This window comes from Artemia franciscana, chromosome 17, assembly GCF_032884065.1.
Source record: "Artemia franciscana chromosome 17, ASM3288406v1, whole genome shotgun sequence".
Taxonomy (NCBI): domain Eukaryota; kingdom Metazoa; phylum Arthropoda; class Branchiopoda; order Anostraca; family Artemiidae; genus Artemia; species Artemia franciscana.
In genome coordinates this window covers 34,671,404-34,687,061 of record NC_088879.1, presented here as the reverse complement: position 1 = coordinate 34,687,061, position 15,658 = coordinate 34,671,404, and the positions used below count along the sequence as shown (strand labels likewise).

At 36.3% G+C, this 15,658-nt stretch overlaps 2 protein-coding genes across 5 annotated transcripts in view; both read right to left on the bottom strand.

The window, feature by feature from the left end:
• LOC136038179 (unconventional myosin-Va-like) overlaps window positions 1-15,658 on the bottom strand; it is a 53,999-nt gene that overhangs the window by 23,959 nt on the left and 14,382 nt on the right. For 3 of the 4 annotated variants that reach the window (XM_065721257.1, XM_065721259.1, XM_065721256.1), the window contains exons 2-4: window positions 14,771-14,954; window positions 7,298-7,436; window positions 1,451-1,699 (exon numbers count right to left, since the gene is read on the bottom strand). In XM_065721257.1, the coding sequence (XP_065577329.1) occupies window positions 1,451-1,699; window positions 7,298-7,348 (300 nt within the window). In that variant the 5' untranslated portion in view covers window positions 7,349-7,436; window positions 14,771-14,954. The remainder of the gene's footprint in view (window positions 1-1,450; window positions 1,700-7,297; window positions 7,437-14,770; window positions 14,955-15,658) is intronic. The other variant, XM_065721258.1, reaches the window with a different exon arrangement.
• Window positions 1-15,658, bottom strand: part of LOC136038178 (uncharacterized) — a 118,955-nt gene that overhangs the window by 89,001 nt on the left and 14,296 nt on the right. The gene's annotated exons all lie outside the window — the stretch shown is intronic.

Below are 15,658 nucleotides of genomic sequence, written 5' to 3'. Positions count from 1 at the left end.
TAAAAGCGCATTATATATAATTATAATAATTATAATACATAATGAGACAAAAATATCCTGAAAGAAAATAACGACTAAAAAGCAACTCAAATTGTTGTGATTGAAAGGAAATCCTACTTTGATGCAAGCCTAAAATTTCACTTTACAAACCATTTAAATCGGCTCATTTTTTGAAAAACGGAGGCACAACGACGACCTCCTTCGCTCAAGGGTTTCCGAACTAGCTTTTTTTAGGAGCAGAGAGTAAGGCACCTTGCCTTCTTTGAAAATTATTCGCAAGGCTCTTTTTTGGATTGACTCAATTTTGTCAGATTCTTTACGGGAGATGCCAGGGTGCCAAACTGGACAAGCATATTCAAGATGCGGGCGGACAAAAGACGTGTACAACCTTAAGGAGTGAGAAGGGGGGACGCTATATTTACTTAGGAGCTTAAGGAGGGAGATAGACGCATTAGCTTTATGGGTGATATCTTTAACGTGAATATCCCACTTTAAATTTGAAGAAATTGTGACTCCAAGTAATTTAACCGAGGATGCATAAATTTCAGGAGGGATAGGATTAAGAAAACAGGGCGAGGATCTGAGGAAACAAAAGAGTGAATTAGCCTTAGGGTTGACATGACTTTCAGAACTTGAAATTCAAATTCACGTTTGTTTGTTAATTATTGTACTTTATCACATATAACTGTTTACAGATTGATATGACATATATTCTTGCTGGTTTTATACTACCATATTATTTTGATGCTGTTTAAATGGCATTGTTCATGGAGAAAATCATGTTCGCCCAAAAGCTTAAAAGTCGTTTTTTCTTGATAGCTCGAATAGGTTTATAGCATATTGTTTCAGATTTCACAATTTTGATGAGTTTTATTTTTCAAAAAAAAAAAAAAAAAAAAAAAAAAAAACGCTGACGTTCAGTAGGAAATTCTACAAATTGACCTTTATCAGCATTTACAGTTTTTAAAGGAATTTAAAAGCGCATTATATATAATTATAATAATTATAATACATAATGAGACAAAAATATCCTGAAAGAAAATAACGACTAAAAAGCAACTCAAATTGTTGTGATTGAAAGGAAATCCGACTTTGATGCAAGCCTAAAATTTCACTTTACAAACCATTTAAATCGGCTCTGATTTGCAAAGACTTTCAACGGTTAAAATAGGGGGTGTTTCCCCTATTTTCTAAAATAAGGCAAATTTTCTCAGGCTCATAGCTTGACGAGACATATATTTAAAACCAGCATTAAAATGCAATTTTGATGTAACTATTGGTATCAAAATTCCATTTTTGGAGTTTCGGTTACTATTGAGCCGGGTCGCTTCTTACTACAGTTCGTTACCACGAACTGTTTGAAAACTCTCTTAAAGATCAATCTTTCAAGGTTCTACGGTAGGCATATAAAAATGTGAAAAATAAAAGAAAAAAAAATAAGTAAACATACTTGTTTGTATAGTTGTGCTATAATGTCTGGATCAACTCCGAAAACATTGCAGAGGGAATTCAATTGATTCACCTTGTCCATCAAAGTGCCCCAAGCTGCTTTGGGATCTACTTCTTTTTGAACTTTTCTATTAACTCTTCTATTTGGAGTAAAAGGAGTGCTACTCAAAGACACAGAATCATATTTTACAATAGCAGGGTAGATGATTTTAGACAAGCTCTCTTTGACCGTATCCAAAATTGTCTGAAACTAACACGGCAAATATTAGATCATGTTGTCTTGCCCAACGCTAAAAGGTAGGTTATACCTTTATCTAAAAATACCTTTATCCCCCTTATCTAAAAATGAGCTATTTATACAGATTTTTAGGTGTAAATAAAACATTTAAAAAAAATAACATGAGTATCCATTTTGCAGAAATAAAAACTAAACTGAAAAAAAAAATCAGAAAAAAACAAACACAAAAAGTACAATATAAGTATTATATGAACAGAAACAAAAAGTTTCATAAGAAGTGATACAGATTATAGGGCTTGGAAAGGGAAAATCTCTTTGTGTCACAGCAATACTTTCATTTGCTAATTAGCATTCGATTAGATTATTTTTGTCTGATTTTAAGTGGATAATTAGAATTATTTTAAATTATTTCATAAGTGTTGACTATATAATAATAATAATAATAATTTATTTGTTACCCGCTTGTTTTGACAAATTAAGCGGAGTAAAAACATTAAGGAAAGAAAAACGAAATAACACAAACAATACAATTAATACAGTCTAATCAAAGGGTGGTAAGGGCCCAAGCGTTGACAGGCCTCAGCACCTAATCTAGCATAGAGTTTTTTATAAACGAAAATAATATCAGTGGCACAAAACTTTCTGATAATCTTCTGATTTCTATAAGAACGCGGCAGATACAATAAATATTTACAATAACGAAAATACATAACTCTTATGCCCTGCACTTGATTATTAAACAACGGGCGCAAACCGGAAAGAAACAATATAGAATGATCGCAATATGTAGAATAAAGTCTGGATAAAGCCTTTCGTGAAAATCTGCCTCGGTTCGGGACAATTTTCGCGTACCCTTTTTTAAGTTTACTTTTAATATCATTTAGCCCACAGGATCGAAAAGCCGATAAAGATGAACAAATATTAATACCAAGCCACCGAATCGAAGAAACGAGCTTAACTGAAAAATAACCACAACTAAGATCACTAATTTGATGCTTAGCATTAAAAACTAAATATTCACATTTTTCAGTATTAAGTTTGAGGCCGATTTCCTCAAAAGACTTAGAAATAAGCTGGGTCGACTTAATTAGGCTAGATTTAGTGCGGCTGATCAAAAGTAAATCATCTGCATATGCAATGTACGAAAGATTAATTAGGCCTAAAAAACATGATGGATTAATACGTGGCAAAACAGAATAAAGACAAGCATTAAAAAGATAAGGGGATAAGACTCCTCCTTGCCTAAGACCAGAACGGATGGGGATATTACCAACGTAGGTGTCACCTGACTTGAGTCGAACATATGAATTAGCATACCAAAAACGAAGAGTTGATATAATAGACACATTTGCACCAAGTTGGATTAAAGAATACCAAAGTTGGCTATGACAAATTGAATCAAAAGCTTTTGAAACATCGAGTGCACAAAAATGAACCTCAAAACCATTTTTATGCGCTTCAAGTAATAGCGAAACTATAGCACGATGAGCATGTTGGCATCCTATATACGGCTTAAAGCCAAATTGATTAGACATATAATCTACATTAGACAGGAGATCAGGGAGCAAAACATATTCAAATACTTTACTTAAAGTACAAGCAACCGTAATAGGCCTATACGAAGCGCAACTAGTTGGGTCCTTACCGCGTTTCAAAATTGACGTAATGTTACCAACTAAAAAAGAATCAGGGACTAAAGAAGAGCATAAACACATCTGAAAAAGTAACTGCAAGTGATAAACTAATTCCTCCGAATCGGTGTTGAGGTGAAAAGCACTGATCCCGTCTATATCATAAGATTTCGATTTAAGTCTCTCTACACTTCTTTTGACACGGTCAACACTAACGGGAGGTACATGACCTTGAATGATTTTGTTAGGCAACAGATTAGAACAGAGCTTGGCAAAACGAAAATGAACCGCATATATCACTGTATCGAAAATGTTACTATAATGATTGATCCATGATACATTAGGGATTCGGTCAGCCGTAGGCGATCTATCAAACTTCGCGGCATTGATCACTTTTTTCCACTGGCTAGGAGACTTAGGAAATTCAGCACCATTGTACCTAATTTTTCGAAGATAGCGTTTAAAATCAAGTTTTGTTTTTTGTTTAATATCGAAAACACTACCCCTTAAGGGGTGGCCGCAAGCTATCCAAATTTTTAGCCACAACTTAGCCCGATTTTTTATTGTTTTGAGCTCTGGGTCATTCTTCCAAATTGAACTTCTTGTTTTTGCTCTAAAGCGACATAGGGGAACAGCTACTTCTTCAGACCTCTTTAAGCACGATACAATGTGGCTATAATAAATATTAAGCTGAATTCTGGCTTGTGGGGACCCAACGCTTGTACACAACTGATTAAAAGGGACTTTAATCGTTGATAGAAGGCTAACAAGCGTAGAAAAATAAAGAGGCCAGTCAGCTTTGTTCCATTCTCTTTTAGAAATCCATTTTCTAGAATTGGGACGAAGGTTCTTCTCCGCAGTAGCATTAAGGGTAACAGTGAGGGATAGGGGGAGATGGTCGTAATCACGCTCATCCTGATCAACATGGACTTCGCCACAGATATACTGTATATATATTTTTGTTTTGACGACTAAACGAATATTCGGCTTGCCCACTGCCCGTTTTTCAAATAAATTGAATTCAGAGGTCTAGACTGATGTGTTAAAAATCTTTAATGGAGAGCATAGGACTTTTCGCTACTGTTCATATATCCTTATACGGTGAGTAAAAGAAACACTGAAAAAGAAATATTAAACAGGAAAAAAAAATATTTATACACTCATTGACTTTCAGACGCTGACTATGCCGATGACCTTGCTCTCGTCTTCAATTCACCGTCAAAGCTCACATAAGCCCTACAAATCCTTGCTGATGAAGCCTTAAAGATAGGGCTGTCGATTAATTGGCAGAAGACAAAAGTGGTGTTTGTTGAGCCCCGTAACTCACCGCAGCCATTCCTAATGGTCGGTGACAAACCAGTTGAGATTGTTGAGGAATTTACATACATTGGCTCTATCCTCTCAAATGATGGATTAATTTTCAAAGATCTAATGCACCGAATTGCCAAAGCCTCAGCAGTAGTGGGAAGACTAAGTTCCCTTTGGAGGAATCCTTCTATCAGTCGTAGGGCCCAAAATGCGCATATACAATGCTTCGGTGGGATCCGTGCTTCTTTACGGAGCCGAAACCTGGCCAGCCACTCAGTCTGTGCTTAGCACCGTGAATATAGCCCAAACAAAAAATCTTCGCCGCACTGAAGGACTACACTGGCACGATTTTGTTAGCAACGAGATCCTCCTGGCGCTAACAGCTCAAACACCCTTCTCAGTACAACTCGCCCAACGAACACTACGCTGGTCGGACATTTCTATTCATATGCCCCCCGACGCTCCCGTATGAATGATTTTTGACTTTGATGCCATGCTGCACGGCGGGAAATGCCCAAGAGGTCGTCCCCCAACCAGATGGAAGGACACGACATGTGCCTTCTTAGCCATGACAAATATCAGGAGGACGTCCACATCCTAGCAAGAGACCGGTCTAAATGGAGGCACCACGTAGAATCACTCTCGACGCCGGAAGCATTTCGGCAGGAGCATTAAGTCAAGTCAAGTCGTTAACTCTACGGTCACAAATTCTGTAAATAACTACCTCTATCCTGCTTTTCCATTTATTATAACCAAGAGTCCTCTACTTAAATCTTATACCTATGAAAGCCTTGATGTTCTCTGTTTCATTTATCCCTATCCAGAGCACCGTTTTCTTCAGAGAATTACAAAGTGTGTATATACCAGAAAAAAACCAATCTGCTTCTTGCTCCTTTTTCAATTTCTAATGACTATTGGCTATTCCTATTGGGTTTTAGTTGATAGTTGCAAGTACCAGAATATGACGCTATCAATAATGGCTATTATTTTCAAACCAAGAAACAGAGAAGAGTTGGTGAGGGATAGAGTAATATTCGGTTGACGAAAAAAGTCAATTTGTCATTTGGTTCCTTGATTTCCTGGAATCCACTCAAAGAAAATAAGGCGTATGTTTTCCCAGGCTAGATCGCACTTTCTGCAACAGGGGGAATGGTAAATGTGCCACTTGAAAACATTCACATTAATTAAGACACCTCCGCCTTCTAGCTTATCACAAAGCATATTTAAATGGAGGGTTCACAAAACTATGATAAACAAATTTTGCTAGAGCTGATGCAACATCCAAAAATTTTAAGTCAAGACATTCCTTGGAAAATACATTTTTCCCACCTTATTCACCATAGTATCAGGTTTCCCATTACATTTGATTCTCTTGTGGCTATGGATATGTAAGAACTCATTGGAATTCCTAGTTGAGTGTAAGCAACTTATTGGTCGTCAAGAATGGTTAAAAATCGTGGTTTAACAATTCTAATCGTGAATTTAAGTCAATGGAACGTTGATGATATTAGAAAAATAAGTTCAGATTGGTCATATAGAAATTTTCGCAAACCAATGAAACTATAAGAAAGACTATGGACAAACTTTTTTTTCACTTTTTGTCACTTTTCTTTTCTTTGTGCTTCAGCTCTTTTTTCTTTTCTTTATAATAGCAATCTAAACCCAGCCCAGATAGACTGTTTTAAATCTTGCATATTTTTTCTTTGTTTACCAACTTCAATAAAACACCAAGTTCTTGCAAATAATTTGGGCATTTCAGATATAATTTCAAAGTTAGACACAATATATAAGAAACTCTCAGGTAGCGCTTGTGTGCGTTTATCCCTTCGCCATAAGCTGATCCAATTTTTCCTTCTATTATTCATCTTTCTTTTCCGTTATTTAATTACATTTATTATTATGTCATTTATTTAGCCCCCCCCCCGCCCCTTTTACGCCTGCTTAATAGCAATGCTGCAGATAAAAACAGACATGAATACTTTTAAGATAAAGTCTAAGATGTTTATAGAGAGCCTGGGGCCGCAGAGATGCAATACGGAGCCGTAAATCCTTACATCAGAAGCCATTTAAAGGTAAATGGCACGCATATACACAATCCATTATTCCCTGAAAATATGCTCTGAAGTTTACAGCCTGGAAGCTTGTAGGTCAGGATTACGGCGAAACTAGACTCCATACTTCTAGAAATCTATTAGTTCAACATAGAAGGTATATATCATAATGGCATAGTATGCTTCACGTTGGAGGCATAAAGTTGTATCTCTTTCTATACTGGACCAGCAGTGGAAGCATTAAGTCAAGCAAGAGAGTCAACTGCTGAAGAATAAGGGGCTAAAGGTCAAATGCACCAATTCTGGATGAAAGGCTTCTATGTCGTCTATGTCCCCCAACTACAATAAAGTAGTGCATCCGACACAAAAGAGCAAATATAACTTACAAAGCATTTAGTAACTCGAAACTTAAATATTTTGAGTTTTAGGAGCATTTACTTTAATTCATTCAGTAACATCAGGCAGAGAGAGAGAGAGAGAGAGAGAGAGAGAGAGAGAGAGAGAGAGAGAGAGAGAGAGAGAGAGAGAGAGAGAGAGAGAGAGAGAGAGAGAGAGAGAGAGAGAGAGAGAGAGAGAGAGAGAGAGAGAGAGAGAGAGAGAGAGAGAGAAGACCATCTTACTGAGTATATTTTATTCAAACTACGTTCCAATCGTTTATTGTAGTTTGACATATCGCATCTTAAAGACAGTTTTGACTGATCTTTTGTATTGCTTCTTGTGTAAGTGGAAACAGGATATTGCCTTGTGCAGTGAAACAACCTACGAAAATTACATATTATCAGAATCATTTATTTTAAAACAACTTTCGCAATACTTGACGGCAAACGTCGCAAACTAAATAGCACTATTTTTTACAATCCTAGTCCTAGAATATTTTATCAAAGGCACTAAAAAATGGAACAAATGAATTACTAATTAGTTAGTTCGAAAGGTACTGGCACTAATTTGTTCTTCTTCCTGGTGTTAATTACTAGGTCGGTAGCAGGGGATAGAAGGATATCAGTGCTTGGGACTAGCACAGATAAATTGACCAAAACGAATTATCAACAAAAAGCGGTGATCTCTAATGGTTTCAATCTTTAAAAAGCAGACTCGTAATGAACAAATTTTTCTCCAAGGTTGAATTAAACTATTTTTCTGGACTCTTTCAATATCATCACTTAGACATTAAATTCTCTGAACCTGAGGTCCTCATTTAGGACATACATATTCTAATACGGAGCGTATATATATATTACAGGTACTGCTTTCAGCTGATTTGCCGGAAAGTCCAAGCAGTGTATAGAAATTGAAGAATCAAGTGCTTAGTTGGCTTTCTGAACTAGCCCTTGATCATTAAAACTAAAGGAACAATCAGTTCTGAAATTAAATTTTAGGAGAGTCACTGATGGGACAAGTGAAACCACAGAACTGAGGAAACAAAATCTCGCTTTAGGGGATTAAATCTTACTATTTTAGTCTTACTTTCGCTGACCAGCCAACTATTTGAACCACTTTCATCTTTGAATTTTGCTAAATGACCCAAGCTGAATCAGGACATTTGCTTGGGTTTTACTGCTGAGAACTTGAGAAGTGCACATGGATCGTCAATGTATTTGAATTGGGCATCCGTGTTGTCCATGATATAATTAATTGTAGCAAGGAAAAGTAGAATGGACAATGCCGTGCCTCGAGGGAGCTCACGAGTTATTTCCTCCCAGCCCAGAGATCGCAAGTTAAGAGGACATTAACATACTGGTACCAAGAACGAGGGGAATCAAAAGCAAGCAGTAATATAGGATTACAGACACCCATTCTTTGAAGAGCATTTGCAGTTACTAGATACAGTTAACTTAATTATAAAATTTACGTAGTATCGAACATTCTATGAATTTCCACGAGGTTTAACTTTTATAAAATATAATTTCTTCAAAATTGCTATTTCAAAAACAACTCTCTTTTTCGGAACTTTTAATTTATTAACTTTACCGTGTTGGTTGGAATGAACATACAACCAAAATGCTCTTGTTCTGAGCTTCACCTAAGCTGATATTCTGATCCCGGTCATAATTTCAAAAATGCAATTATGCCAACATTAACCTCTTGAACGGTCCTTCTTATACTGCTGTACCGATTTTAGAAGAATTATCGTATCAAACATAACTCTTAAAATCAAGTTGCTGTTGCTTTTAGATAGTAGCTGAGTTACAAAATATAAAAGCAAATAAACTAGTAATTTTGCTAGTAATTGTGTTGTGAAAGCAACACCTTGGTTGTGTCGTGTGTATGTGTGTGTGTTTTTTTTTCTTTCTTTTTTTTTTCCTAGCACCCCGATTTCAGCTTATTCCTGAAAGTGGTAAGGGTCTAAACCTCTGCAGTTTTTACAGAAAGTGTGGACCTTAGGCCGGATTGATGAATATGACTTTGCATTTTGGAAAGCTTCGTAGAACTCTTGCCTGGGACGAAAAGTCTATTGTTTCTACCCAATTCTATTCATGATTTCAGCTGAGTTTATCATTAGGTTTTTTGCACTTGGGATTGAGGTAGAGAAAAGGCATCAAATGTTCCTCTTAAACTTTAAAAGTTCTCTCATTGCTAAAGAAATCAGAATCCATCCTTAACTCCTTTCTAAGTGAAGACATTAGAAACTTGGCCTACGGCAAAAAAGTCAACTTTTGAACTAAGACAGATAGATTTTTCCATTTGACGACAGTCGATAGCTCTTGATGAGCTGATCAAAGTATATGTTATTCATTTTTTGGTAGAAAAATTCCTTTATGATATATACCAGTTTGAAAGTTTAAAGGGGTTGACAACTTCAGTAGCAAGGTACACATTGAAACCAAAAATAGGCCGATACCAATTGTCAGACATATAGGGGAGTTTTAAGCAACAGTGGGCTGTTAGCTCATAATCATCTTCGCTAATGAGGGGTTTGCAGCTTTTGCTAGTTGGTGTACCTATTATTTGTTTCCGGTTTATTTGATGGTAAGATCAATTTGGTTCCAGTGGTAAGACATGTAGGGAACTTGTAAGTAATAATCGGCTGTTAGCCTACAATCATCTTCAGCAAGGAGGAGTTTGCAACTTTGGTAGTTGCAATGAGGGACTTTCAACTTTCGCGAGTTGGTGTACCTAGTATTTATTTTAAGATCCTTACAGATTAACAACTTCAGAATTTAATCGAAGCGAGGAAACTAAACCAAACTGTTGCTCTCGCAAGACTCTACTCGGTGATGCCGAACAAAGGTTGCCACAACACCTCACGTTGCCCATGTAACGTAGGTCTAGTTTTAGATATTTTCCGGGTGAGGCACAGCTTTCATACTATTAATTAAGGTTCGTTGATTCCTCAACTGCAGCCCTAGTACGTCTGTGGAGCATATTCTAATAAAGGGTAATTTTTTTAATTAACACACGAAGAGCATCCACTAAACCATTGAAAAACCTCACAAAGTTGTCGAATAATGCACTTTGCTTTGAATACCAGAATTTTCTATTAATCAATCTAAGAGCTTGAAATTTCAGGACGTTTAATCATATCCTTGAAAAGCTGTACTGTTTTCCTGTCTGTCAAATGATTTCACAGGGATTCTCGTATTTATAAAACTATGTTGTTGTTTTTGCTTTATAATAACTACTATGCATATGTTTTTGTCATTTTTAGCCTAAAAATTCAAACTAGTTTTGTTTTAAAGGGACTTAAGTATTTCATTACCAAAACCAGCATTTAGCTGTGCCACATCACGTCTCTCTTACTCGTAATTTCAAATAATAACGGTATTCCACAAAACAGAATTGAGGGAGATTTTACAATATAAGGCTTTTTTTTTATGATTCGAATTGAGTTTCAATCTAGGTAGTCTTTTTCTTTAAACAAACCGTACACCATAACACTATATCATACATTAAATTCTTAGCGATTCATGATTTATTAGGGTGCTTTTGGACCTTGGGCTTTAGTTGACTATCTTTAAACTACAGTCAACATGAAGTGTTTAATATAATGCCGTAGTCCCAGCTACTCTAATCGTTTTAACCTTGAACTCTGGTCAACTTTTCGTAGCTCCTGTCATTGAGTTACAGCCCGTGTTCACCTATGGATGCTGAGAGTTTCACTCATTGATTTTAGAATTTTCGATAAAGGATGTCATAGATTGTCTGAAGAGGATTTCATTTAAATTCTTCTCAAAGGTTTGACTGACGATCTGAGAATTGACTTAACTGTAGTCAAGTCAACAGCAACCAATGCCATAGCTCAGTGTCGAAGCACTTAACCTCTTCATTATTTATTTTAAAAACTTTCTTGATTTATCTCTTCAAGATTATGAGCAAAACAAGAAAGAAATAGCATACTACAGAAAGCTAATATACACAGGAAAGAAAAAAAAAACAAAACAAGATTTGATGGCAGCCTGGTTTGGTCAACTCACATCGTCTCCCTTTCCTAAATCCCCGCCGTTCTAAAACAACAACTAGAGCTTGACTGAATAGAAACGATTCAGTTCACGAAGAGGACTGCCACCCCCACTAACCCCCCGTTCTTTAAGTTAATGCTATTTTTGGCAATGTGTTTTAAGAACAACTGCGCAGACAAGGGGGATTGGATAAAAGTTATTTTTCATAAAAAATTAAGAATGAAGAGCTTATTGATGAGAAGTTTCAATTAACCATTGAATTTTCTGATCAAACGGTTTAAATACACAAACGATAAATAAAGCACTTGCAATTGTCCATCAACTACATTTGTTGCATTTTGTTACCTCCACATAAACGCTTTCAGTGAAGCACAACAACCGTCAAACATTTACATAAAACTTTAGCATCAAAAGCGGGGGATCAATTGACAATGAGACATCACCTTTCATATACGGAATAATTTCTGTTTAGTTAAGCACTAGTTTAACTGTATCATAAAGAGTGTGGAGTTGAGAGAAACCCCCATATATAGAATATTTCTTTTTTTTAGGTTTCAATGTCACTCTTTACTTTCATTTGGAAAAATCTTGCTTGTCTTTAGTAGCTTATTTAGTGTAATGCAAATATAAAGAGAAGTTTAGAAGTCTTGGAGCAAAGTTTAGCTTTTGCTTCCCAATACTTCAGAAATGAAAAACCATCCCGGAAATAGATGATCCCCTGAGGAATGTTTTCAAGAAAGACTTGAAATGCCCAAATGATTTTTCAGAAAGTGATATTTTCATTTTTTGGGAATGATTCTTTGGAAAATTTTGCTACTAGGAAATGCCCCCCCCCCCCCCCTACTTTTTGCTGTGGTGCAGTTAAGCATATGATAAAGTTTTTTATTTTTTTAAAGCCACTGTAATAACCAAACTAATGAAAAAATTTTACAAATAAACATCTTATGAACATAAAAAAAATTGCATAAAAACAAACAAAAACACCCAACCATTTTTAATGTAATCCCTCCCTTATCATGAGGAGTCTCAACAGCTACTTAATAGTATAGCGCGAGGGGTAGCGAACTTTCATAAACCTCGTACACCAAATGGCGCGTGACAAAAGTGTGCCAAGCGTAGCAGATCTGTGTCAAGCGCTTTGGCGACTGGTCTAAGCATGGCAATACTGTGTGGCACAAATAGCGCTCTAAGATGTACTAGGTGGGTGACTTCTCGGTATCCCGTAAATTTTAATTTTACTTTACATTAAAAATGTCATGCTAAAATAGGGGGTTAATTCTCTCCTTAGCAACTATATTACATACTTAGTCCAAACATTCAAAATTATGAAAAATGGGGTGACACTAGAGGTTAAATCCCCTCTCCACACTAATCAGAAAGACCTCTCAGAGAAAGACAGAAAGTTCAATTTTGAGGAGTTGGATACCCCAAGTCCCAAAAAGACCCATTGACCTTCCACCCTCCCCCAAGTATCTGATGTACGGAAATGCATCACTGAATAAACGTTAGTTATATTCTATATGTTCTACGTAATAGCGTTTTATTGTGTATGGACTATTTGCGTTTGGAGATGAATGCGGCACCATTTGGCACTATGATCTCTGAAACAGTGGCGCCAATTCACAAAAACATGGATGAGATTTATTTTCATAATCTAGGAGGGGTGGACAAAATTTTTCTTTCTAAGTTATTTACTACTAAAACGTTTTCTTAATTCCAAATTATTTACTACTAAAACGTTTTCTTAAATGAAAAAACAAAACATGTATCTTTCAAAATTTAGGGGGCAAAAAAAGGGAGATAGGATTTCCCCCAACTGGCACTTCACTGAGCCCAGAGAAAATACATATATTGAGCATTTCAAAACTTTCTTAATTTATTGAATGTCCCTCAATTTTGGCCCGATAGCATTTAGGCTCTGTTCAGACCAAAATTTCTGTTTGGGCTGCAAAAGAGCAGAAATTGGCACTTTGCTCAGGCAAGATCTAAATTTTTAAAAAAAATGCACTAAGAGGTCTATATTTCCACAATTTTCTAAGAGAAAAGGAAAACCAAGACCAGTTTTTTTCTGTTTAGAAGGAAATTCCGCAAGCGTTTCCTTAATCACGCCACATTATGACGCAACGATCTGCAGTGTCGAATTCTTTTAGCATTGTAACATTATCAATAAACAAACATTTTATAGACTGGATTAAGGGATTGCACACTTTGGGCTGCTTTTTCATGCACAGAAGACAAAGAATCAGGAATTTATTTCCAAGGCCTACGTTTGCAGCTGAGACGAACGCAGGAAAAGGGGAAGGGGACTCCCCGAAATCTATATTTTTGTATTTTTGGGCGCTTCTTATTCAAATTATGAAATGAAATTTGCTTTTATTATTACCCTCCCTATCTTTTATTGACTGTCCCCCTTTAAAAAAAAAAAAAAAACATATCTAGGTAGCCTACGAGTCAGATTTTTAGGACCTCAATTCATCAAAACTGGAAAAACAAACGTTTTATGTGAGAATTATATGAAACAGAGGTATGAACCGTATGCATCATATCTGAAATACCCCCCCTCTACACAAAGATCTAACCCAAGCACGTAGACAGCGATTTTTTTGGAGGGGACCAATTAATAAAACCAATTCGGGAGAGACAGTAATAAAAAATGAATTCTACTTCCAATTTGAATAGGATATGCCCAAAAATTCAAGAAAATTTGGAGTATCGAGGGGAGGGGCCACCCCCTAATTACGTCCTCGACCTGATTGGAAGTATATATTTAGTCAGAGGTATATAAAGTACGCCTGTGATTAAATATACCACACCTTGAATTAAATAGTTAAGCCTGTAGAATTCTCAATTCCTGTCTTCCTATTTTGTCAAGGTCTAGTGGTTTCTCTGGTAAAGAATATATAATTCATATGTCTGTGTAAATCGAATTATCTTCAATTCATACAACCTTCCGATTCAAAGAGTTGTGCAGAAAAAGAGCGTGACATGAAAAAAACTGTAACCTTTCATTTAAAAGCAGGGTTGTGTGCAGGTGTTCCCCCTGAATTTCGGGTCACTTTTATTCAAATTAAAAATAAAAAAAATATTATCCCCACTCCCCATGAAAAGATTATTCTTGCACAAATCTCTATTTAAAAGGCTTGATTAGAATAATATTTCTGGTTTTATGATGAGAGCAATAATGAACACTAATTCATGATTTTTTCTGAAGGGGTGGTGGCACCGAACAAGGCTGTATACTAGGGGGAGGGGGTAACCGGTTTGAACCCTCATCCCCCAAAAAAATCGCCTGACTGGGAAAAACGTATAAACAATTATGCATTATACATACGTATAAACAAATTTTTTATGTGTTTTTCTTTTATTTGGTAAAATTCCCACCGAAAAAAATACCAACCACCCCCTAAAAAAAATACTAAAAACACCCTTGGTTCCGAATAGTATGTACCTGCTTTTATTTACTTATCATGCTAAATATTATTTCAGGAAGGGGACATAGTATATTCCGGAACAGTCCGAGAATTGTATCAGCTACGCAAGCATATCTTAGAGAAGGATCATGAAATGTCGCTCCGAAACTAGAACCTAATTTTGGGTGATACAAGGAGAAAGAGGGCTGAATCCCGACAAACCCTAAAATATCTTATACAAAAGAATTTTTCCTCTCAAATATGGCACCCTAGAGTTCAAACTTACCCTTGTTCCTTGTACAAAGTAGATAGTAGCTAACAACGGTACAGAAACAAATTGAAATCAGATCAACCAGAAAGTTGACAGCGCTATAGCCTCCAATAGTCCAGGTAATTGAAATGGAAGGTAGTGGTGGAGGAACGGGACATGGCAGTTCGCAGTCGACACAAGAAACAACAGAACTACTTTCCTGGAATGGAAAATTAAACTATACTACTAATATTACAGAGACAGGGCCATCTTTATAGCTCTCAGTTAGGCAACACACTGGGTTGATGCAAATTTGCTTCAATTTTGACAAGTGCTCATCGAGCCTCATACCTTAGGATGGGGTCTTGAATAGTGGCATCATCTGGAGCAGGCTTTTGCCCCTCTAGGTTTCCCCTGTATTTTTTAAAGAATTTAAAATTGAAATTTTTATTTAAAATTTACCTTTTTGTATTTTCGCTTAAAAAACTAAAAAAAAAGACATTCCCCCCACCCTGCATTTTTAGAAGATATTTACCCCCCCCCCTGTGTTTTTTTGAATTGGCACAACTGATCTTGAGCAACTAAACGTAAAAATTAAATCCAAACGAGATGGATTAAACTCAAATGAGATTCAGACAGAGGCTTCAACGGATAAAGCATTTTCTGTTTTGCTATTTGTCACGCTAACGGCTTAGACCATGTGTTGAAAACAAATCTTCCACCGTTATAAGTTCCACCGTTATATTTATTCTCTCTCTCTCTCTCTCTCTCTCTCTCTCTCTCTCTCTCTCTCTCTCTCTCTCTCTCTCTCTCTCTCTCTCTCTTTCAATGGAATATTACATGTCAATAGTGGAGTGGATAAGATTTTGTGAGCGTAAAGAGGAAATGAGAGAGAGGTAGAAAAGAGAGGGAGAGGGAAAGAAA